Consider the following 22,864-nt stretch of genomic DNA (forward strand, 5'->3'; position numbering starts at 1 on the left):
CCTTTGGTAACTTCAACAGCTCTCCACAGCAGTTCCCCCTGATTTATCCAAATTTCCCTGTTAATACACTTTAAAAACAGAAGGAACCACTTTTAGCATGTAGATAAAAATGCAAAGAATACTCTCTGTGGTGATGTCTGCAGAAATTTATGATTTATCATTGAATGGCCTAAAGACTATCTTGTTCCAACCACCTTTATTGTGGATATGAATTATATGATTTACATCTGGTTTACAAGAGGCAGAAAGTGAAAAAAATAATATTTTACATTTCAGATCTATATATTCTAATTATAGCCTAGAGATGAAAAGAAGTCTGAGCTGGGCATTACTAACCTAAGAATTCTAGGCAAAAATCATAAAACTCAGACTGCTGGGGATTTCTTTCTGACTGCCACTTGTCCATTGGCAATGACATGTAAAGAACTGATATTTCAGAGACTGGTCACCAGCCACTGTAGGATAGATTTTTTACATTTCAAGTAATCGTTTAAAGGCACAAAGCAAAACCTGGTTGCTACTAGGAATCCACTTCATCCATTTTTACTAATCCCTTAAAACCCTTTTCACTTTTATACATTCCTAGTCCATGTATGCTTCAGAAGTAGGACACTATTATAAGAAATCCTTTCCTGGCCAGAAACAAGAGTGTGTGAAAAGCTGCTCTGAAGCAGATGGATACTTGTGAAGGGGTTAAAAAAATTTAAAAAAAAAAAAAAATCATAGCAAACATTTGGATCCTCTAAATGTAGATTATGTCACTTCAAGTACCTTATTTATATTATGGATGAACCTATAATTCTTTTAAAAATAGTATGGTTAATTATAAATTAAATGCAATTCTAAAAGACATCCCTCTCTGACTGACTGAAAGACAAAACATTTTTTTTTCTTTAATAGTCCCCATTTCTAAAAATCATGTTTTATCTTCTCATCAGCCGAGGGATTTGCAGAAGCAGCACATGGGATATCTGGACTGGTGGGACGCTGATCAGCCTGGCAGATGGCTCTTTTGGGCCAGTGTTTTCAGAGGGTTTGGTCATTAACCGGGATTGACCTGCTGGAATGAATCCAGGGGAGAGCCACTGAGGGGATTCCAGGGCTGGAACACCTCATCTCTGACGACAGATTGAGCTGGGTTTATTCAGCCTGGAGAAGAGATGGCTCCAGTGAGACCTTGGAGCCCTGTCCAGCGCCTAAAGGGGCTCCAAGAGAGCTGGAGAGGGACAGTGAACAAGGGCATGGAGTGACAGGACAAGGGGCAATGGCTTTAAGCTGGAGGAGAGCAGGTTTAGATTGGATTTTAGGGAGAAATTAATTCCTGTGAGGGTGGTGAGGCACTGGCAAGGGTTGCCCAAAGAAACTGTTGATTCCCATCACTGGAAATAATCAAAATCAGGTTGGATGAGGCTCTGAGTAACCTGGGATAGTGGAAGGTGTCCCTGCCCATGACAGGGGAGTTGGAACTAAACAATATTTGAGATCCTTTTTAACCCAAACCTCCAAGTCATTCCATGATTGCCCTCTTTGCTTCTCATGGACTCAGGGCTGGACATTTGGAAAGTCTCTTTTTTGTATCTCACCCGGGATGGAAGTCACACATACATTTTACAAGGAAATCATGAAGGCTAAATGTGCTTCATAAAATGATGTGACACATCGAGCACATACCAAGCACTGCTACATAATAACTGTAATGTTATCATGAACATAGGGGAACATGTAAAACCCTGTATTCAAGCACAGAGACACTTTCTGTGGTCAGCACAGAGGAGTTACACAATCTTCCTTACAGGACTCTTTCTGTGACTGATCTAATTAACTATAACACTGCATGCACATACAGTGATTCCTCTATAGAAAATAATTCTCAGTATTTAGAGAACTTTCTCTCTTAGCATTCAAAGTAGTTTCTGATTTCTTTTTTTACATACCAGCTTTGGAAAAAAAAAAAAAAAAAGTTTTGAGATCAGCCATAATTTTTCCCATTACAGAAACAAAAGACTGGCATTCCTTGAAAAAGTCTCCACCTACACAGGTTTCATGAAAGATATTTTCCAAACCCATGGTGCTCAGGGTATATATAACTGTCTGCATTTAGCATCACATCTGCATCACACTGACTGTTTAGGAGATTATGATATTTGGGCTCACTTTTCTTGCTGATTAATAAGGGAACAATTTTTTACATTTCCTTATGTTTCTCTGTTTTTTGATAAATATTGATACTCTTAGATTCTCAGGCTCTGATGTGGCAAACGTATCCACATGACTGCAATTAACTGAGGTGAAACAAACTGGACCACTTACTGAGAAAAATGTGCATGCACTTAAAAACTTGATGAGTACTTCAGCTAAAGAATATTGCATCAATTTTAGGCAGCAGCCTTATTTCAGTAACATCTTTGATGCTCAAAATCTGCTTAAAGATACACTTGATGACACATCCCATTGTTTCCTACATTTTCTCTCACTGTTTGTCATGGGATTGAAACCTGGGTGCTTCATTTTATTTTCATAGTCTCATAAATTTTCACACATAAAGATTAGAATAGAATGGATCAAAATATAGCTGAATTTTTACAGAGGTTTAAAAGCTTATTTTGTAAGAAAATAGTGCTACTGTTACTATTTCCTGCACAGAGCATCAGCCAGTATCAAGGGAAGCACGATGATATCTGTAACAGTTTAATTTTCCAGGTAAATATAGAAGCATTTTCCTGTGGTGCATCAGCAAAATCAAGCAAAAAAACCCCAAACCCAAAACCAACCGACCAACCAAACAAACAATAAAAATAAACTGCCATAAACCTCATACAAAATGTCAGAATATTCCCAGAGGATTAAAACATGAGAGTTGCAAAGTCAACAAACTTTTGTGTAAGATAAATCAAGTAAATTAATTTTGGATATCTGTAGCTGCAAATGCTAGTGGGAATGGCAGACAGCCTACCTGATTGCAGTTACTCCCCAAACCTGCTTGTGTTACAGATACAGAGTTAACCAGTAATATATTGGGTCACATTTTACCTTAAATGTCCCAGCTGCTTTTACAAAATTTGGTCCCACCTTAACCAGAAACCAAATCAGTTTCCTGCCCTGTGCCCGGTGTGAGATCTGCACTCTGGTTTTGCCCTGACGAAAAGAACTTGTCCTTCAGGTTTGGTTGGAAACTTGAACAGCTGTTTTGTTTCAAAATCCTCTGAGAAATCTAACTTCATCATGAATATCATGTCAAAAAATATCAACAAAAACTGCCTCCCCCTAGAAATGATTTTTTTGGAGCAGCCAGTGCTTGCACTGCAGTTCAGCAGTTCACAGCTATCTGCAGGAGCACTTTGTACCTCCACTTTGAGGAGCCTGGAGTCCCATAGGGAGCTATTCTTTTTTCCAGTGTATTTGACATGTTCAGCTGTTAGTGCTCATTATGGTCATTATGAGTTATTACTGCTCATTATGCTGTTAGGCAGATGACACCTAGATTTACTGAACTGATGCTGATGGGGGTGGAAGAACCTTTCTTCTCAGATACAGATCTTCTATAATCAAAAAAGGGGAGCTAAAAATGGCTGAGACGAGAGGAAGAAAAAGAGGCATGGAAAGAAACACCACAGTTTCAAACCAAAACCAGTGACATCAAGCCACATCTGCCATTCGGTGTCGTGGGTACACAGCCTTGTTACACTCACCTCCCTCTGTTTGTCTCTAGGAAACATGTAGCTCAGAAACAACCATGAGTCTAAGTTAATTAAAGAATAATTTGAGTATTGCTGTTTTATTTTCTCTGCCCCATCAGTCATGTAATGACACATATCACTTTGGCCACTTACTTTACTGGTAAAATTTTAGATAGCCTTGTGCATTACAATTCAATTATTCTTTAGAACAAAAATAGAAATACTGGCATAGTTAGTTTCTGAAAATATTTCCAGAAGCTGGACAGCAACAGAGCTCCTTGGAAAAAACTACTCAATTTCAAATTTGTTTTTTCCATTTTCCGTTAATACAAATCAGATGCATATTTAGAGTCTGGAGAGCAGAAAAATATTAAAAAAAACATACAACAGGTTAAATTGCTTAAATAAGGCATCAAGTCACTTTTTTCAACCATCATTATTTACTTTTTAAAGATTTTGATGGGCTATTCAGCAGAAGGGGGGAGAATACATGACTAGCTGTGATATTCGACTTTTTTTTTTTTTTTTTAATGTGAAGAACAAGAGATTAATTTCCTAAAAAACAAATGGATCATGATGTTAGATTTTTGTTTTCTCCTCTATTACCACTCTAGATGCAGGGATACAGTAAATTCTGGCTTTTAGACCCACACAGGTGCTTTATTAACTTTCCTGCGTGTCACAGAGTTCAGCAGAGCTCCTTGACAAGAAGCCTGGAACAGATCCCTGAGGGTGTGAGGCACTACAGCAGCTCTGAGTGCTCTGCACTCACTGGTGTAAAGTGCCTTGTACTGGCGGGAGGATCAGGGGGAGGCAGAATGCCACCACCACCTGCTCTTTGGTGTAAAACAAGAGAGAAGTGAGCAGTAATCCTTCCCCTCCTGGGCTCCTCTCCGCTGTGCACAGGCAGCAGCCAGGCCAGTGCTCCCTGGCTGAGGGACAAAGCAAATGCCATCGAGATGGAAAGTGTGGGATGAGATAAATTATCTTCATCTCCCTGTTGCAGCCCAGAAACCAAATATTTGGAGCGTACAGAGCTACAGTGTTGGAAGTCTGGGAGTCGTAATCTCCATCAATCTCTCCGTAATGAATCAAAGAGAAAGTCATTAATTAATTAATTAGCTATAATTAACAAACAGATAAATAGCTTGCAGTGGCATTTGTGTAATCCAGAGTAGTTTTAACAATCTGGGTATTCCCAGTATTGTCTCTTCTGCTTGGAAATAATTGTAAAGGACACAAAAAAATCTATTTTTTTACCAGATAAATCAAGCCAGAAAGGCATATCCCAGCACTGTGATACAACATGCCAGCTCAAACTTATGGCATATCAGTTCTTTCCTGCTGGCCAAATTTTCAGTGGTAGAAAATTCTGGAGAGAAAAAAAATAAAACAATAAATACTCATATCCTTCTACCTCTAACAGATTTAAATGGAGTTGTTCTGTCAGTAATAACAACTTGTAAGTACCTTACATCAATATCATTGTGACAGGAGCAATGTACCTTTTAAACAAATAAAAATAAATGTATATTCTGGCTATATTTCCTATCACTGATTAAGGAGTTCTCTGAATAGCTTTTTGTTCCAGACTGACCATCGCCTGATGGCTAATCCTGCACCAATAAATATAATCTAGTGCTTTATGATCAAGAATGTTATTGCCAGATGTCAGGGATGCAGTGGACAATTACATCACATTATAAATACGAGGCTTGATCCAGCACAATTAAAATTAATGAGTTTTCTATTGCCTGAAATTTGCTAGAATCTAGGACATAATTAAAAGATATGGTCACGTTTTTAAGCACAGTCTATGCATTTGTGATAACCCTATTCACATTATGCAATAATAGTGTGACTGTCTTGTACATAAAAAGGTCAGCATGGGGGTAGTTTTCATTGGAAAAAAATGTTTTCAATGGTTGGGTTTTGTTTGTTTAAAACAAGATAATTTATACTATAGTGATCCAGTAAAATACTTAAATGGCATTATTAGGATAATCAAGAACAATAAATGTCGTTAGAATTTGTAATATTTATTTTACAATTGATAAATCAGCCAAATATTGGTCAAGTGGAAATCACATTTTTTTCCTCCACTGAGATTCCAATGGGAAAATATTTATTTTTCCAGTTTCCTTAAGAGTAAACCTTCACTATTTTCTTTGTTGTATTCTCCAAGAGTCAGACTGGATAAAAATCTATTCCATGTTAATTTTATCCATGTCAGCAACCTAACTGCAATCAGCAGAAATACTCATATTTATGGTTAATCAGGACAAACAGAAATCATAGAGGCTATAAACCCACAAGAACTATTTTAGCAACCAACACCAGGCACACCAAAAGAAAGGAAAGATCAAACCCACGGTTTTTTTAAAGGGTCTAGATTTCCTCCTGCACTCTTTCTAAAGTCTATCGTGCTCCTGAGATCACCTTTCTTTTATCTCAGGCTGTCCTCTTCCTCAGGCTGGTGTGAGACTGTGGAGCTGTGCGCAAATCACAGAATATTTAAGGTTGGAAAAGACCTCCAGGATCATCAGGTCCAACCACTAACCCAGCCCTGCCATGTTCACCACCCAACCACATCCCCAAGTGCCACAGCTCCACCTCTTTTGGAGCAGTCCCAGGGACAGGAGCGGCACAGCTTCAGATCTGAGAGCACACCTGATTGTGCTTGGAAAACACCAGTGAAACCAAGAAACTTGAAAATAAGTAGACATCTTTCTAAAGGAATGAATGAGGAGGGGAAAATGGAAATTGGGACTGTCGTGAGCAAGACCAGGAGTTGGATTTTGGTGATCCCTGTGGGTCCCTTCCAATTCAGAATATTCAAGGTTTCTGTGGAATCATAAGGTAGAACAGTTTAGTGCAGTAGGGAGATGCAATCTCAACTGAAATAAAAGCAGCACTGATTTTGTTCTTTTTCAAGGTATCACATAACCTACAGTTTCATTCCTGGTTTTAAACAATTTTATATATTTTTAGCATCTTCAAGATCTTTAGAGTTCCTCAGTATTTGCTGCAAATCCATTCCTATAGAGCTGTTTGTTAAAGATCAGAGAACTTTAAAGAAAACTTTAGCACATGTTTAAAGTTGCTTTAAATTACACAAATTGCTAAAAACTCCCCTATTCTCCCTTTCCATCCTTTAGGGCCACAGAATGTTTGCTAGCACGGCATAGAAAAAGGAATTGTGAATTTTATTGCGTAGCGAACAAGTGATTGTTTGTCCTGCTGAGTGTTAGTTCTGACCCAGGTAGCAGTGTTTTATAGTCTGAAGATCAAAGTGCAGCTTACCCATCAAAATCACATTCCAGCTTTGTTTATTACTCTCTTAACCTTTCATCTGTGCTTTACACAGTGCTGAGAAATACATATATAAAAAACATTCAGAAAGCCCTGCTTCGGTGAGTCATCTTTACTTCTTCACTTATCAGAGTATAACAAGCTCTTTGCTCTTCTTAAAACTCCTCCATCTTTAAAACCCCTATAATATTCCTTCTGAGAAATGAGTGACTTAATACACAAAATACATTTTCACCTTTCAGAAAAAGAACTTCAACTTGTTTGATTCACCTTGGAAGTTCTGCTGTTTAAAGGGTTGATAATATTGAAAAGACTTAAAGAAATAATAAATTTTGTCACTAGCGTTGGGTTATATTTTTTTGTAGTCTTTTAAAACTAAGATTTTTGGGGGTAGAGTTTTTTTAAGGAGATGCAGCAAATAATATCAGATATATGTAAACACTCTCAAGGGAAAACAAACCTATTTCTCAATTGCATTCTTACACAAAAAATCCCCAAAGATGTCTCTAAAACAGACTTCTGGGTTCTGCAAGTTGTTAAGCACAGGATATTTAACCTCCTTTTTGCAACTGCTTCATTCCAAAACATTTCACTCCTTGGATTTACTGAGAAGCTGCTCTTAAAAGTACCTTCAATCTGCTTTATTCATGTCAATTGCAGCAAGTTATTAGCTGTAATTGTCAATTTATTTTTTTTTCCTTTTTGCTGCTTTTAGTGTATGATCAGCTTCCAAAAAGTGAGGTTTTAGAATTTCACTAATGTACCCTAAGCGATGCATTCATCTGTAGCACAGGCAAATTTTACCTAAGAAATTGGTCTTTATCAACATGTGATTTTTCAATATGCATCAAGAGATGTGAAAAAACATGTCCACAGGAATTGCCAAATTGTCTGGAAAAGGAACAGTGGGATGAGTGACAGCACAGAAGAAACACCCTGGCATGACAAAAACAAAGACAAAAACCCAGGATGCCAGTGGTCAGGGGCTGAATCTAAATAAATGGCACCAAACTAAAAGAACCCAGCATCCAGCTTATACTGGATCCTTTCCTAAGAGGAGAAAAAAGGCAAAGAAAGGAGAGAAAACCTAATCTCCCACTGTTTTATAATTTGCAGGCAATCTTTAGGATTCCTTAAAATCAAGAGCTTCATTCCCAAAAACCCAAATTCCAGCAGAGAAAGCTACAACATCAATAAGACTTTGCACGATCTAACCTGTGACCATTTGATTCTTATCCACCTCCACCCTCTGCTCAGTTCCTGGGTAATGCTACCGTAAGGGCAGGGTTTACCAAAAGACCTGGAAAGGCTTAGGTGTGAAAAAGTTTCTGCACCTCTGCTGTGGACATAAGCCTGGTTAAGTTTTCAGGAGACAAATAATTATCTCTCACTGCCAGGCTGTCAAAACAGAGCCGGGTTTCTCCACTGGGATGGTAGAATAAGTAATCCCTCCTGTGCCCATGAGCCAGAGCCTGAAATCTTAGCACATGTGAGTAGATGATACATCTAATGGTGTCAAAAAAAAAAAAAAAAAGAAAAAAAAAAAAAAGGCAGTAGTGTTATCCTTTGCAGAAATACTCTTTTTTTTTTTTTTTTTTTTTTTTTTTTCCTTTTTCTTTTTCTTTTTTTTTTTTTTTTTTTTTGCCTAAGAAAATTATAATGGGGTAATCCATTTTCATGCGAGCCTAGACTATTCAGAGAGAAGGTTTACAAAGATGATCAGGTGTTGAAGATGTCTAGAGAATAATTCATCTGCTCCCTCACACTACTCAGGGCCCAGTGCTCTGCCTTAAGATCACAGAATCACAGCCTTAGGGCAGCTGGGAGCTGTGGAGACCTCAGATCACCACCTCCCCTGCTGGACCAGGGTCAAGTAAACCAGGTCACTCAGGTCTGTGAGGAGGTAGGGTTTGAAGATCTCCCTGCACTAAAGACTCCCTAACTTCTCTGGGCAACCTGATCCAGCTTCTGACCCCCCTCAGAATAAACCAGGTTTTTATTTCTGGACTTTCCTCTGTGCTTGGTGCCCGCTGCCGTTTGTTCTTTTGGTGGATGCCACCAAGAGTCTGGTTTTTTTTAAATCCTCCTCATTCTCTATAAACTCACATTGAAGCCAGTGAAAGCCACACCTCTTCACATGCTTGTTTTAATTTCCTTTGGCTTTTTTGCATATTGCTTTCTTGGCAGGGAGATGTTAAGAACCAGGCTCTGAATTTGTTTCTGCTGGATTCTGCAACTTCTCAGGATGGCTTTAACAACAACTGTTAGCTCACATTGATCATCACAAGTAATTTTGTTTCTTTCGGTGAGATTGATTATCTTTACCTAAATCATAGAGATCTCCCAGGAGGAAACACTGAGACACTACAGAGAATGTGAAAGGAAAAGCTTTTAAAGGACTAAAAAGTTTTTGCAGCAGAGAACTAAGAGCTCATGTAAATGAAAAGCACAAATTCATGACAAAAGCCCTCATCTGTACAGTCACAAAAAGGAACATATCTATTTCCATCATCCAAATGCCAGCATTCAGTCATTAACGGGAAATAAACCCTCTTGGGCTCATTTTTCAAAATTATTTTGTTGGAGTGTTGTAAAGGAACCGTATAAAAGCAGAGCAAGACTCACACGCTCTGAATGCAATACCCAGAATTTGTTCAGAGCCTTTCCGGAGCGCTGCAGACTTCAGCAGGGGTCACAGAGCCACAGAGGTGCTACAAGAATGGGTGTAAGAGAGAGGAACAAACACATGGAGCCAGTCTAAAAACACATAATATTTCCTGTTTGTGCTTGGTCCTGGTAAAAACAGGTTCTAGCAAAGTTCATAGCTCCTGATGATGGCTGCTCACCCCCACCTTGCAAGAGGACTTGTTCTATGATAGCCTGGAATGAAAATGGTTTTATCAATGTTTGTAAGATGTTTCTCAAAGTTTTTAAGGCTTTTTTCTAGCCCTCAGCTTCATCTTTCATAGACTAGAACCAAGCAATGATTTTTTTTGTTCATATTTTGCACATCGCAAGGAAAAAAAAGGTTAAAACTGAGAAATTATTCTTCATAATACTTTTCCAATATTATCAGTTCCACTACAGCTACTGAATACACTCCTGTTTGTAAATTTGTTTGTACACAGCACTTTCAAAAGAAACCTATCAACAAGAACATCCGCTGCCATGACTGAATTTGAACCAGAGATCAAAACACTACTTATGAAATATTTATAAAAAGAAACCAGCCAACAACTCTACAGAACTTTCAAAAGATAAAAAAGCAACATTATGTGCTTATGAGGGGGAAAGGAAAAGAAATACATGCATTGTTTTAAGGCCATTTGAGAATGGAACTTTAAATTTGAAATTGTGATTACTACTTCTACAGCATCTATCTAGGAAAACAGCAAAGATGAAATTCAGGCACTACCACAGATGTTGAATTTTGCAGGGGCTGGAAAATGCAGGTAATATCTTGTATTTCTCAATAATATTTTTAAGGCTCATCTTCAGCTGGAGGGAACCCACATTAGAAAAGCTCTGTGCTAGCAAGATAGATAGCTGTCAAGTGATTTCCTTGTAATCAGAAAGAAAATAAATGAAATAATTTCCATTTTAAGTTATCTTTAATAGTAATTCAAGAACCTAATGATAATCAAAATCCAATGTGCATCCAAACAGCTATCAGGTACAGCAAGAGGAGAAACTCAGCAATGAAAGGGCCTTTAAGCTTTGAACACACAGGATGTGCAAGCCCTTGAAGTATTAAAAGGGAAAATTTTAAGTAATAGAATCATAGAATGGTTTGGGTTGGAATGAACCTTAAATATCATTAAGTTCCAGCCCCTGCCATGGGCAGGGACAACTTCCACTATCCCAGGCTGCTCCAAGCCCCGTCCAACCTGGCCTTGGACACTTCCAGGGATGGGGCAGCCACAAATTCTCTGGGCAACCTGTGTCAGAGCCTCCCCTTCCTCACAGGGAAGAGGTTTTTTCTGATATGATACAAACCTACTCTCAGTTTGAGGCCATTCCCCCTTGTTCTCTCATTCGAGACCCTTGTAAAAATTCCCTCTCCATTTTTGTATCTCCTTCAGGTGTAGGGAGGCCACAGTTAGGTCACTCTGAAGGCTTCAGAGCTAAAGGCTGAACAAACCCAATTCTCTCAGTTCTTCCCCATAGGAAAGGTAAATGATCAGAATAAAAATGCTGGAAAGAGAGCTAATATTCCTTTTAATGTGAACCTTTCCCTTTCAGTCCCCCATAATTTAGCCATCCTTGTTAAGAACTGTGTAATGGCAAAAGGAAAATATTTCGAGAACATTTTTCAAGAGGCACGTAATAATGAAGTGAGTAATTATAACATCCCCAGGGTGCTCAGGAGTGCATTTCACAGGGTCATTAATATGGTTCATGGGAAGCTGAAAGCACATGGCCTTTGGCCCGCCAGCACACGGGGGCCCAGGGAAGGACACCCCATGGTGTCACTGCTCCGTTCAAGCCTCGCAGATGAAATGCAAACCCATCTCCAGCGAGACACAGCATTTACCTGGAGCTGAAAGGAAAATTTCAGTCAGAGAAGCAAATCAATTAATGTGCAATAAATTACAGCAACAAGGAGAGATAGGAACAAACATTTTGGGAGGAAATTCATTTCCCCATGTGTGTCCTGTTGGAGGCAGTGAGATGACACCAATAAGTGCTTACCAAACCCATGGGATGTTGGAACCTAAGTAAGCAAAACAGCCTAGGGAGATGTTTGCCTAGTCTTTTTGAAATTATTTGGAGCCATAAGGTCCTCTGCCTCCTTTCTTTTAATAGTTTGTGTTTCTGTACTGAACAATTCATTCTTCAACAGCAAAAGAAATAGTAAAGAAATTTGTCAGCGTACCTATGGCAACTTAAGATCCCTCAGCCAAAATCCTGGTGGAAAGCCTTGAGAAAATGAACAAATCATAACGAGTAAGGGAGATTTCATAAAAACAAACATCCAAGAGCTGACAAAATAATACAGCTTTTTTTTTTTTTTAAATCAGTATAATTCTTGAATGTGAAGTGAGTCTCCCATACAAGGACTGCTCAACTCTCGTACATTTTATTTCATTAGGATCTTGAAAAAAAGTAGTGAAAAATTACTGCAGAACAATGAAAAATGCCAGTAAGATGTAGTTCTCAAGCCATAAACACTCTGAAACCTGGAGGGTATATTTCAAATTCTTAATTAAAGTGTATAAGTGATCTTTCTTTTCTCAAAAATATTTTTAGCTTGCAACATACACAACACAAGATACATTCAAAATACTTTTACAAATGCATTAGTATCTAGTATTTATATTTGCTAGAAGGCAATTTTCGTACTTTGCTTAACAAGGGATATTAACCAACATACAACATTTCCTCTGGCTTTTCAGAGACCTTCACACAGCAGTTTTTCATGCAATGATGTATTCAAATGCAGTTTTTGCCAAAATAATATTTATTTGCCAGTACTTCTGGGGATATAAGAAATCAGTGTATCAAACAATGCAGTCTTCTATATATTCTCCATTAGAAGGTAATGCAAATTGCAACATTTTTACTGTAGTATTATCTAGGTTGGCTGAGGCAGGCATTTACACATGGATGACACATTAAATAGAAGAAAAAATTTAGGACTCTCTCTTGCCAGTACTGCTGCCAAGAGAGTTTTGTACCTCTAGATCTATTGTTCACATTACTCTTTTTAACCATTAAAAAGTGCTGCTACAGCCTTAAAATACAGATCTTGTTCAACTGACTCAAAAATATCACGAGGTACTACATCAAGGAAGTATCAGAATAATATTTGAGCTAGTACCCATATATGTAAACTAATTTGCACATGAAAAATAAAACCCATAAAATGAGGAATTTTATGCAATTGAGATGTGTGAAAAATGAGAGCAATATTTGCAATGGAAATCCCTGTCAAGTTATCTATTGCTTCCAAAGCCCCACAGTACACAGAAGTGCTTAATTTAAGCTTCAGAAAACAATTTTTAATACATGTAATTAAATGCCATCAATGGGGAATTTAGAAATATTCTGTCTACTTCCATATCCTGATACTTCTATCACAAATGTTGAAAGAATTTTCATTCACCTTCTTGTCTAGGCATGAATTACAGCTGCTTAAAACTCTGGAGTGCAGAGTTCCTGACCCACCAAGGCTGGGCACAGACCTGACTTAGCTGCTGAGCTGCAGAGTATTCCTTAATGTCTTCCTCCCTGGGTTGAAAAACAGAATATTGGGCACTCAGAGGATTATTTCTGTGCAGGAATGCTCTGCAGTGAGATACAAATTGCATAAAAATCCCAATTTATGGCCACCTCTTGGCTTAGAGTCAGACTGATCCTTTCCTGGGAAGTTTGGCATCCTGGCAAAGGCAGAGCAGCCTAAATTCTGTTTGTTTCTTAGGGCAGAGCCAAATCTGGCTCCCTGAGAAGTCTCCCATCCCATCATAAGAAAATCAAAGGCTTAGGATATTGTGCAGTGCAAAATACAGGTACAATCTAACAGCTGAAACATTAAGAATACATTAGATTAAAGGTTTTGCATGGGGATCAGTGATGGTCATTACTTGGAGCAAAGTGATGGTAGCTACATGTGATTAAAATTAAAAATATCATATAGGATAATAGGGTCAAAGCTTTTGAGGTTTTGTTGTTGTTGTTGGGGTTGTTTTTTTTGTTTGTTTTTTTTTTTTTGTGGTGGTGGTGGTGGTGGTGGTGGTGGTGGTGGGTTTTTTGTTTTTTTTTTTTTTCCCTGAGGCAGTAAGGTATTTATAACTTGTCTTCAGTGAGCTCTTTCTCTTTCCTATTTTGCAAATATTATCATGCTGAAGTTTATTCTGCTCTCGGAGATAAATCTGCTATTTAGAAAAACTGGGATACTTTTATTATATGATTAAATATTGATGAAGGAAATTTATCTTGCCAGAAAGTAATTTTTCTTGACAGAAATGACACAAACTGCTCTTATGCCAAAATGAATAGTTTTAAGGTTTGTTATTTGTTATTTTTGTGTTTACCAAAAAAGAAGCCTAGTGAAAAACATCAGAATAAACATGTTATTTAAAATATACCTGTACCAAGATAGAAACCTTTTCAATGGCAAATAAAATTATGTCTTTGTGCCCTGAAAAATAGAGAAGCTGGTGTATGTATGCATCTATCCAAGCAGGTGGATAATGTCAATTGGCTGTGCTGGGAAAAGCACAAATAGAAAAGAAATGGTTCATTTTAAGAGTGCACTATTTATTCAGAGTTCCCATTTCACAAATATCTTTCCTGCTGCGCTTCGCAGTTGACCCTTTCACGATCTCTAGTCAATAACCCATTGTTCACCTCACATCCATTTTGTCATTTCGGTGGTGCAGACCCAAGTGTGGAAATCCTCCTTTCTCTGCACCACTGCATTACCCCACCTCCCTTTGGCTGGCACTAACTCCCAAAAAAAAAAAAAAAAAAAAAAAAGGCACAAAAATATCATTAATTACAGCAGGTCTGAGATTTGAATGCTAATTCTATTAATGGACCTAGGAAATTAGGACACTGCAAATCTCGATGAGCCGAGCTTGGGCCTCCTGCGAACTGGGCTGCCCCGAGGTTACCTGCTACATTAAATAAGAATTGTCTCATGCATTTTTAGAATTCTGAGGATGTGTAAATCAGCCCTTGTGAAGTACAGCACCGGGGGGAATAGATAACTGCAGTACTCTCTCTATCTTAACTGCTTCTATTTATCTGGGATCAAATTCATTTGGAGGGCTTCATACCAAGACTCTGTGATGCCTCAGGCTAAGGTGGGATCAGATCAGGCCTTCTGGACACCTTCTCTGCTGTTTAATCCTAAAATATTAAAATTTCATTTTATATCTAAAGGAAAACTGTTATGAAGCTGCCTGGGGTCCCTAAAAGTATTTATAGATTAACATTCCCTGTTTGTCCTTCCACTTCAGAAATCTTGAATGATTTTTGACTGCACATTTTGATGTGTTTTGCTACTAATTTTCCATCTTTACTTTCAATGTAATGTACTTTTAATTAGGCAATAATATATAATCTTCTGCTCATCTATCACTTTTTACTCAAACATTTTAGGAAATGGATAATAGAAAAAAAGGCTCATCAGAGACCCTTCAGAGGTGCAGCAAAACTGGAATAAAATGCCGTCTCCTGACAGTACCTTTAAGGTTTCATAAAAAGATAATGGATGTGCTTGTCACCAAACCTAATGATCAAACATTTTCCCACTTTTACTGGATATTAAATTGTGAACCATAAAAGAAAACCACACAGTCTAAGCAATGTAGGAAAAAAGAGTCTTTGTACATTTTTGATATCCTTTGATAGCTAACTAACATAAACCTCCTTATTGCGCTGTTACTTTCACTGAATAGCCACTCTGCCATGAGATGCTTACTTTTACTGAGGTGAAAAGTCTTCTTTTCAGGAGGGACAACTCTCCAGGTTGCAGAATAAGAACATAATAGGCTATATTTGCAAAAATACTTTAGTGAAACAAAACACCAGTTCATCGCAATATCTTTATAAAAAGTTGACCAAAGCATTTTAATCTCATATGAAGCAATGTTTGAAAGTCTTATATCTAAATTTTATACATTGCTTTGAATCACATTTTTAATCCTCTTTTTAATATTTTCAGTAGTGTTACCATGCTGTCAAAATAAAGAAAAGAGCAAGGGAGTAAAAAAACCCCATCTAAACTACGTGATGGAGACAATACAAAGCAAATCATTACCAAATTTAAGGTAAATCAAATTAAGAAATTTGACAAATCAGAGTAACAGTGAAAAAAGCAGATCTAGTTTGAAAGCAATGGGAAAAAATTACGGCATGTTGTTCTAGTTAAAAGGAGAAAAGTATTAAAACAAAGCACGACAGAACCTTCTAGTCAATCCCAATGGAATTAGACTCCTGAAATAGGCAGGTACTTCCAAGTTCCTCTGAAGTAGCTTTCATTATAAAATATTCTCCTCTCTGTGACCTGCAAATGGTCAGCTGATAATTCTTCATGCCACGAAAGCGTTCACCAGGCTACATCCTGGGATTGCCATAGTACTGATGCACATAAAACTGCTCATAAAGGAAAGGTCGTGCTTTATTTTGTCTGGCCAGTTGGGAACGTGCAGCTCCTTGCTGAGAGCAGGATGGATGAGGGCACAGATTCTGGGCTTGGCATGGGTTCTCCAACACGTACTCTAGGGCTGTGTCCTTGTATTTCATGTGCCTCTTTGGCCAATAAGAGATTGAAGGTTGGCATCATTCTGCACAGCAGCAAATGCCTGCTCAAACCTGAGGTATTTTCCTCATGTTCCACACAGCAACAAAACAGGTTATGGAATAATGAGACTCATCCTCTGACATTAAATTATCCATTAAGCTCCAACAGTCACTAAAAAAGTTAAGAAAGGGCTTTTGTGACAGTATTTTTTGTTCGGTCCCATTTTCTGTCACTAATGTGTGTTTTATTTGGTATGAATGCTGCAGCCCAGCGCAGCTGGCTCACACAGCACACAACTGAAAAATGGGATTTTGGGCTGGAAAACACAACAGACTTCGAAGAAGAGCTCTTCTCAGAAGCAGTTCAGCGCAAGAGGAGCAAATACCTTTCCAGTACCCTCATTCTTCATCAGATCACTTCAAATTATGGGCAACCAGGCTTTGCCACGAGGGGATGCCCTGCACTGAAGAGTGCCATTGATTTCAGTGCAGTTATTTGGGAAATAATGTACTGAGTAATACTATCAGAGCTTTCAGGCTGCTGCAGTGACTTTACTTGCAGCATTAAAAGTACCACTGGAAAAAACCCCAAAACTGAAGTGGTGGAACACCTGTGTAAGTGTTTTCTATTCAGTAATCCCAGACAATATTCTCAAACTAGAGACTGACAGTACAAAGGCAAGACTAAATGATAGTAATGGTTCCTATACCCTCCTCAAAAAGGGAAAATTTCATACAATTAAAGAAGTCATAATGAGGACAATCTCACTCAGGGGTGTGCTTCCATTTTGACATGAATTTTGGTCTAAAATTCAGGATGTTTGCCTTCCCAAGGCAGACATTAACAGAATGCCTAACAGAAAATACAAAACACAGACCATTTTTCCTTTTTATTTATTACCACCTTTGACCCAGACCCTTGGAATGACAATTTACTGTTTCTGTGGGGACAATCACTGCCTCTTAAAGAGAAAAAAAATGGGAAATTTAAAGCTGTGCTCAAAATAGAGATTTCTCTAAGTCATTATTCCTCCCCCTGTTCAGTTTGTATAACTCAGTGCAAATGCTTTTTTTCTGTGAAGTTCTGTTAAAGTCCTGTGGCTTAAAGATAATGAAGAGCAAAGAGTATAAATTAATAAAATGAAGAAACAAATTCCCAGTTAGCAGCTCTCTTCCTTCTCTCCACTATTGAAATTGAAAGCAGTAGTAGCCAATGGTGACCCAAAGCATTCTCCTCCTCTAAACAAACCTTTCATAAGAAAGAACACAGAAAACAGCACTGGCAGTATTAAATCTGTCCATCATGATCTTTTCTGGATGTTGAATAGACTTTTATAAATCGTTTCCATTTTCCTAATGAAAATTAAATAAAAAAGCTCCTGCATTTTACCAGGTGCATATATATTGAGTAAACATTTGTCACCTCCCATCAGCTGAGTTTAAGATCCAAACTTGTCTTCATATCTGTCCTTTCCCAAAAAGAAGCCATAAAAATATATCTGCACTATTCTTCATGGCTATTAGAGTGCTTCTGCAGTATTCCTTCTTGGTGAAATTGCTTGCACAAGACTTGCATTCAGAAAGAATCTAAAGAAGACATAGTGTGTTTCCAGTGGTTTCTTATTCTGTTCTCCCCAATTTCCCAGGGCAAACAGTTCTCTTTTCCATCATCTTTATCTAAGGACAGTTTCTAACAGACTTGCACTCTCAGACTTGTTTCAAAGACAAAACAGGGCCAAGGAACTCACCAGGGCTTTGGGTTTTTGTTGGATTGTTTGGTTAGTGTATTTTGTTATTTTGGTTTTGGTTTTTTGTTTTTATTTTTATTTTAGATGCACTTGCTCCATCATTCTCTAATTTTTATTATTGTTTTCTCTTTACCAAATGGATTTCACTTTTAAGCCTTTTCTAACACTTTATTTCGAAGCAAATCTTGGATCTCCAAAAAAATCCGCATCTCCTCAAGGAGATTAGTCCATTAAAAAAAAAAAAAATTCAACTCAGAATAGACAGGAAAATAATCTGAACTGCATCAAAAGCTGTCTACTGTGGACTTAATAGTAGAATTGTGAGGAACCTAATATCAAAACACATCCCCAGTCCCCTCACGATTGGTCTGGAAGAAAATGTTACTATTTCAGCTCTAAGCATTTATTGACTGATAATGATTTATCAGTTTATTTATTTAAGAAAAGTCAACATCTTGGTGAAACGACAGCAGATGACTCACAGAGATCAGATCACCTTTATAAAGACAAATATCCCCAAAATCTGATATGAGAAACCAGACCAATAAAGGTCACGTGAAAGGGAGAAGACAAACCTTACTTCAACCCTACATCTTGTCATATGATTAATAATTCCTTAAATTTTCCTTCTGCCTGTAAACCAGGCATTTCACACAGTGGTGAGGTGATATCCAAGTGTCCCACAGGCACCAGTCAGTGGGGCTGCACCTCTCACCCTGTGGGATGTGATCAGGTAAGGGAAGCTGAGAATTTATTCCCTATGCTTTTGTAAATCCATTTTTCAATGTGACTGCAAAGGGTAACATTCTGCTGGAACAAGGAGGAACAAGAGTTTCAAAATATCAAAGTTAAAAGCTGATATCTACTATGATTATGCACAGTCCTATTCTGATGGTATCTGTACATTAATAAACAAGGAAAAACAGGAAAAATTCAAACTGCTCAAACTTTCTTTTCTGATTGTTGCTCTGTTTCTCCAATACCTATTTAATCATACACCATCATTTTTTATTTAATACATGACAGAGAAGCCTTGCACCAAGTACAATAGATGTGTATGACTTTACATAAACAGCACTGGTTTTACTAAGAAAACCCTGCAAACCTTTCACAGGGTTTGCAGAAAGCAGTACCAAGTATTCATACCAATCACTGGATTCTGCTGTGAATTTTAGAGGTTTTACTAAAATAGGTCCCACTTAAAACAAAATCAGCTCTTTGACCCTTCAAGCTCATTAAAGACCATGAAGCCCAAAGAATCACAAAAGACATGAACAAAAATGAAATCCTCCAAAGCTCAGTGAGAGGTTAGCTGTGGGTTACCTCAGGGATCAGTGTTAATTTACAAGTGGGAAAACCATTATCATCAACAAAGGTGTATTAATTTTTCATTTTTCAAGCAAGTAGCCCTTTTAAACACTGCAATTACTAATGGCTTAAGAATCAGACTAAATAATATACAAAAATAAACAGCTTTTTCAGAAAATAGATACTTTCTTTTATATTGGCAGAGAAATGTTGTTTGAGACATCAAAGACAGGCACTGGTGTTAAACTGAAATGTTGATTAGAGGCACAGGTAACAGATTATTAACTCCTGTACTAATATGTGTTCAGGACTTGAAGTCATCATATAATTGGAAAACAGGAGGAAGAAAACCATACAAAATACCAAAACCTCCTTACTTAAAGTGTAACATCACAAATAAAACCTTCAGTACCAAGGAAATAAATCCAGACAATAATGGGTATGATCTCTCTGGAAATCATTCAGTCTCTCATAAAACACAATCACAGCAGACTAAATTTCAAAATCTGAAGTCAAAGTCCATTCCCCCCTCCCTGAAATTAAGACGTCAAATTTTTAACAAAAATGAAACTTTTGGAAGACAATTACCCAGGTGAGCATAGAGGGACAGATGCACTTGGGGACTGGGCTACCCGAACTCTAAAGCACCAAGAACAGAGCAATGACAAACAAAAACCAACGACCCAAAAATAAAGCAGAGTAGCAGACATTTGAAAATAAAACTGAGTGATCCTCAGAATAAACTCTCTGCTGTGAATGACCCTTGGCCTGTCACACACTTTCAGATGTTACAGGGTAAACATTACACCTATGTAAGTATTCTGAAGTCGCTGTTCTCATCTCCATTATACCCCAGGACCCAACTCCTGCTTTCAGGAGCCTTAGCATGCAATATTTTGGTAGACTATGCAGAAAAACCCCTAACAGTCATATTGTTTCCATTGTATTGGTGGGCTTTATCATGCATATGACTACTCTGAGGAAAGAGCAGAGTAATTTTTTTTTCCATAAATACAAGGTGTCAGAGGGAGACCCCACACCTCTACCAACAACACGAGCACATTCTATTGAATGTATTTGAAACAATCAAAGGTAACTCTTTCATTTTCTAATTCATTATCTGGAAAAGAAATACTGGAGGTACTTGAATGACACCCATACCACTTCTCAAAACAACAATGAAGCTCAAAACAAGCAGGTAAAAAGGTGTTTTCATAACATCCTTCCCTTCTTCCAAGCATGAAAAAACCGTGGTACTTAAAAGTTAATCTCTTTCATTCCAGTAGCAAACCCTACCCTCTATGGCTTAAAAGGTTTTTTTAAAAATTAATTTACCTCTCTATGAATTAAAGCATCACTGTTATTCACAGAAACAATACAATACAAGACAAAACAAAAGAAAACAAAAAAAAAAAAGAAAAAGAAAAAAAAAGAAAAAGAAAAAAAAAGAAACTCTTCTGCCTGGACAGCTCAGCAATGGGAATATCTGTTTCATGCACCATGACAGCAAGCTCTTCCAGAAAATACCTGCGATATCTTTATATCTCATCCTCAGAATACAAACCTTATATTTGACAAAGAAAATGTAAGAAATACTTGTTGTCACTCTTCAGCCCTTTTTTTTTTTTTTTTTTTTTTTTTTAAAGTACATTCTCACATATAATATGAATTGCATTGCAGATAGCAGGGATTAGTGGAAAGCTGAAAGCTTCTTACCAAGTACCCCAAGGCGATAGTTGACTGTGATGACTATCACATTCCCATAACTTGCTAGAACACTGCCATCATATAAATTTCCAGTGCCTTCCATGTAGGACCCTCCGTGAATATACACCATCACAGGCTTAGGTCCCCCACTGTCCCGAATGTCTGGAAAAAATATTAAGACACATTTTATCTCAAGAAAGCACCAAAAAAGATACATGCAATATTTTAATTTTTTTTTTTTTTTTTAAGTGAGGTTATTTTTTTTTCTCGAAGTGTTTCTCAAGCAACATCTTTTACATAAGGAAATGGGCAGGTGGGCACAAGGGTTTCTTACTCCTACTTTTTGAAACACTCTGAAAAGCAGAAAGGAACTGAAAATGGTAACACATTTGCTCAAATGCAGTGAGGCATTGCTCTGATTGGGACCCTGCTGGATTGGTTGTCTTCTATTTAATGTCTACTAACATAAGAGTGACCTCATTTTGGCTGAACACTTCTGAAAGCTCAGTGCAACTCTTTGTTCGCTTACCTAAGGGAAATGCAACATATTAATAAGATAAACAAGATTCCTGCTCGTACATAAAAGTGTTGATTTCTTCCAGTTTACTGATTTGCAAAAGGGGTGTACAAACAGCTGTCTTTGGTTTGAGTTCAAAAAGCACTGGAAAGTTGTTTACCACTTAGACCTTGAATTAAGGTTATTGATAACTTGGGTAGCCTGAAGGTTAAGGTGTACGGGTACTTCTTTACTTGCCTAAATCATGAAAAAGACTGAACATTTGAAAAAAATAACTACCTGGAAAAATACTGAAAAATCCCCACCCTGTATTCAAAACAATTGCAAGATTCTCAAAAGTGACATCAAAGGCAGGGAACAGTTTTAAAATGTTAGAAGCTCTGCCATTCTCTCTGACAACAAAATTAGATATTGTCATACTGTTTTGAGTTTTGATTTAGGTATCCCTTCACCCCCCAACAGTCCTATTTGCAAACAGATGCATCTACTCAGAATGAAATTTTGAATATATGAACAGTGCTACTCCTGAGGAGAATTGTTCCTGAGTACCAATTCAAAACATTTAGTATGGGCTGATATGTTTTTAAAAGTTGTGGAGTTTTCTGTTGGACAGGAAGTAAATCAGCTTAGGTGTAAATTTAAACTCTTGCATCTGATTAAATGGCATTTTGTTCTCATTTACTGGGTGCCTGAATCTCTTCCACCACCCAAATATATGCCATAATAGTCCCTCAAAATCAAGAAAGACAAAAGCAATGGAGCATAGGAAAATTTCCCAGTGAGGAACTGTTCTGAATATTCCAATTCAAAACCACTTTTTTTTTGTCATTATGACAGTATTCAAGTGAGTTCTCTGATTGCTTCCTTCAGGATTTGAAGGAACCTCAGATGTATTGTTTATTCCTTTGATTTGGAAGGATCTTAGTTAAGAAGCTTTCCAGGGAGCTCTCTGCAGAACTGTTGGAATTATTTCTGAAGAGGTGGAAGGAGTAGGTGGGGGCAGTTACATTAAAACCCTTCTTTTGGAATTCACTGAAAAACATCAGCACAGATGTTTCTGTTTATAAAGAGTCAACTGCTACTATTATTTTGATATTGATTCTGATTTGAAGAAAATGCCAGAACAGTCAAGATCAGAAATTGGATCTTCAATATTGGAAGTACTAGAACAATCACTTATTCAAGACCAAAAAGACGATGAAAGGTTGTGCATGAAATTGCTTGTATTGCTCTCCTTGATTGAGCCTTTAGTGAGGGCTTTCCAGCATGCAACTTTCAGAGTGTAAAGCTACAGAGATTATTTATTTTCACTGTCCATAGGATGGAGTTATGAGCTTCTCAGGTTT

General features: G+C 37.6%; 1 protein-coding gene across 9 annotated transcripts in view; it reads right to left on the bottom strand.

Annotated features, from left to right (window-relative positions):
• NLGN1 (neuroligin 1) overlaps window positions 1–22,864 on the bottom strand; it is a 422,565-nt gene that overhangs the window by 168,923 nt on the left and 230,778 nt on the right. For all 9 annotated transcript variants that reach the window (XM_040074143.2, XM_040074141.2, XM_040074139.2 and 6 more), the window contains one exon: window positions 21,011–21,163. In XM_040074143.2, the coding sequence (XP_039930077.1) occupies window positions 21,011–21,163 (153 nt within the window). The remainder of the gene's footprint in view (window positions 1–21,010; window positions 21,164–22,864) is intronic.

This window comes from Hirundo rustica, chromosome 10, assembly GCF_015227805.2.
Source record: "Hirundo rustica isolate bHirRus1 chromosome 10, bHirRus1.pri.v3, whole genome shotgun sequence".
NCBI lineage: Eukaryota > Metazoa > Chordata > Aves > Passeriformes > Hirundinidae > Hirundo > Hirundo rustica.